Source organism: Arvicola amphibius, chromosome 3, assembly GCF_903992535.2.
Source record: "Arvicola amphibius chromosome 3, mArvAmp1.2, whole genome shotgun sequence".
Lineage (NCBI taxonomy): Eukaryota > Metazoa > Chordata > Mammalia > Rodentia > Cricetidae > Arvicola > Arvicola amphibius.
The window spans coordinates 105,957,163-105,959,665 of record NC_052049.1 but is presented as its reverse complement, the minus strand read 5'-3'; the positions used below and the strand labels follow the sequence as shown (position 1 = coordinate 105,959,665).

Sequence of the window (2,503 nt, the reverse complement as noted above, 5' to 3'; positions counted from 1 at the left end):
ATTCTTTAAATTTTTTTTTTTTTTTCATGGTTTATTTTTTTTTATATTTAAAAATTTCCATCTCCTTCCCTCCTCCTCCCCCCTCCCTCCCCTCCTTCTCCCCTTTCTCTCCCCTCCTTCTCCCCCTTCCCTCCCCTCCCCTCCACCCATACCTCCCCTCCCTCCCTCTCAAGGCCAAGGAGCCATCAGGGTTCCCCACTCTATGCTAAGACCGAGGTCCTCCCAACTCCCCCCAGGTCCAGGAAGGTGATCGACCAAGCTGAGAAGGCTCCCACAGAGCCCGTCCATGAAGAACAATCAGAGCCCAGAGCCATTGACCTTTGCTTCTCAGTCAGCCCCCGCTGTTGGCCACACTCAGAGAGACGGGTTTGGTCACATGATCCATCAGTCCCATTCCAACTGGAGTTGGTGATCTCCCATTAGTTCTGTCCCACCGTCTCCATGAGTGAACGCACCCCTCTCGTTCCTGACTTTCTTCCTCATGTTCTCGCTCCTTCTGCTGCCCCCAGTTAGTTCCTTGGGCAGCTGAGGAGAGGGAGCCTGAAAAGGCCAGTTCCTATAGCCATACTGATGAATTTCTTGCATATCACCATAGAACCTCCACCTGACGATAGATGAAGAAAATGACAGAGCCCCACCTTGGAGCACCGGACTGAGCTCCCAAGGTCCTGATGAGGAGCAGAAGGAGAGAGAACATGAGAAAGAAAGTCAGGACCGTGAGAGAACCTCCAGCTGGCGACAGATGGGGAAGGTGACTGAGCCCCACATTGGAGCACTGGACTGAGCTCCCAAGGTCCCGATGAAGATTCTTTAAATTTAAATTTTAATTCTTTATTTTATTTTATTTGTAGTTAGGATATGAATCTGCTAAGAACTAAGTCAAAACTTTCTTTAGTGCTATTTTGACATCCTTATTCCTTAAACTGTAGATCAGAGGGTTGAGCATGGGAACCACATTAGTGTAGAAAACAGAAGAAACTTTTCCCTGCTCCATAGATTCAGAATGATTAAGGTACATGAATGCTCCTGATCCAAAAAACAAAGAAATTGCCATGATGTGAGAGCTACAGGTACTGAAGGCTTTTGATCTTCCTTGCGTGGATTTGATGTTTAAAATGCTGGCCAGGATGAAAATGTAGGAAATGAGAATGGTAAGACTGGGGACTGTGATGTTAAGACCTACAACTATGAGAACTACGACCTCATTGACATAGGTGCTGGTGCAAGAAAGTTGAAGGAGGGGCAGAATGTCACACAAGTAATGGTTGATGACATTGGCATTGCAGAAGGTCAGTCTGAGGATGCATCCTGTGTGAGCAGAGGCTCCAACAAATGCCATCCCATAGGAAGCAAAAGATAGCATATAACATACCTGAGGGGACATGGTGACCTTATATAGCAATGGGTTACATATGGCCATATAGCGATCATAGGCCATTGAGGTCAACATGTAGCATTCAGAGATGACAAAAAAGAGAAAGAGAAACAGCTGAGTCATGCACCCTCTGTAAGAGATGGTATTCTTCTCACAGACAAAGTTCATCAGCATTTTGGGGCTGAAGACAGAAGAATAGCAGAGATCAATGAAGGAGAGGTTGAAGAGGAAATAGTACATGGGGGTGTGCAGGTGAGGATTGAGGCCAATCAGGGTGACCAAGCCAAAGTTTCCCACGACGGTGACAATGTAGATCATTAGAAACAGGAAAAAGAGGGGCAGCTGGAGTTCTGGGCGATCTGTCAAACCAGCAAGAACAAACTCAGTCACGAAGGAGCCATTTTTCCCAGACATCATGCTTATCATTGAAAATCTGGAGAGACGGAAAAAAAATTTCATTGGAAGACTTCCTTGTGATCTGTTTCTAAGCTTTAATTCATTCAAAATGATTGGGATAGTTTAAATTCTCTTTTGTTTTGCAGTATCCATTTTACTGTCTCACCCCATCACTTTTTGGATCAGTATCACTTTTATCTACATAAGTTATTTCTCTCATTATTGGTAGATGGAAGACACAATGACCAAATCAAGCCTGCTGGAAAACTTAATAGAGTTATATTTAAAGTCCTTTCATTTCCCAGTTCCCATTCCTGCTTAAATGACTTTCTAAAAATTTCAGTTCTGCAGTGATGACCAGGAAGACAACTTTAATGTAGAAGTAGAAGAATGAATGGGTACATGTCTATTGAGCTTCCAAATGTCTCGCCTCAAGTATCTAAGGAGGCAGTCATTGGTAATAGTCATGGGAACTATCTGTGCTCCCTTAGACTCACATGTAACCACATATTCTTCTGTTGCTACACATTCCCTTCCACTGTAACCTAATTGGAGAATTAGTACAGTTATAAACATGCTTACAAAGACAAAATAGAGAAAGCTGGACACACATGTCAGTGCTGAGTATTTGCAAATACATTGGAAATAAAATATTCAAAGTGTGTTCTTGTGTAATTTTTCTGTATGTGTAGCACACATCAACGTTTTATAAAAAAAGGCATTCTTCCTGGT

General features: G+C 43.3%; 1 protein-coding gene across 1 annotated transcript; it reads right to left on the bottom strand.

Moving 5' to 3' along the window:
- Window positions 1-874: 874 nt before the first annotated feature.
- Window positions 875-1,834, bottom strand: LOC119809121 (olfactory receptor 147-like). Its single transcript, XM_038321899.1, has one exon. It carries the CDS (start codon window positions 1,832-1,834, stop codon window positions 875-877), a length of 960 nt encoding a protein of 319 aa, XP_038177827.1.
- Between the last annotated feature and the right edge of the window lie 669 nt (window positions 1,835-2,503).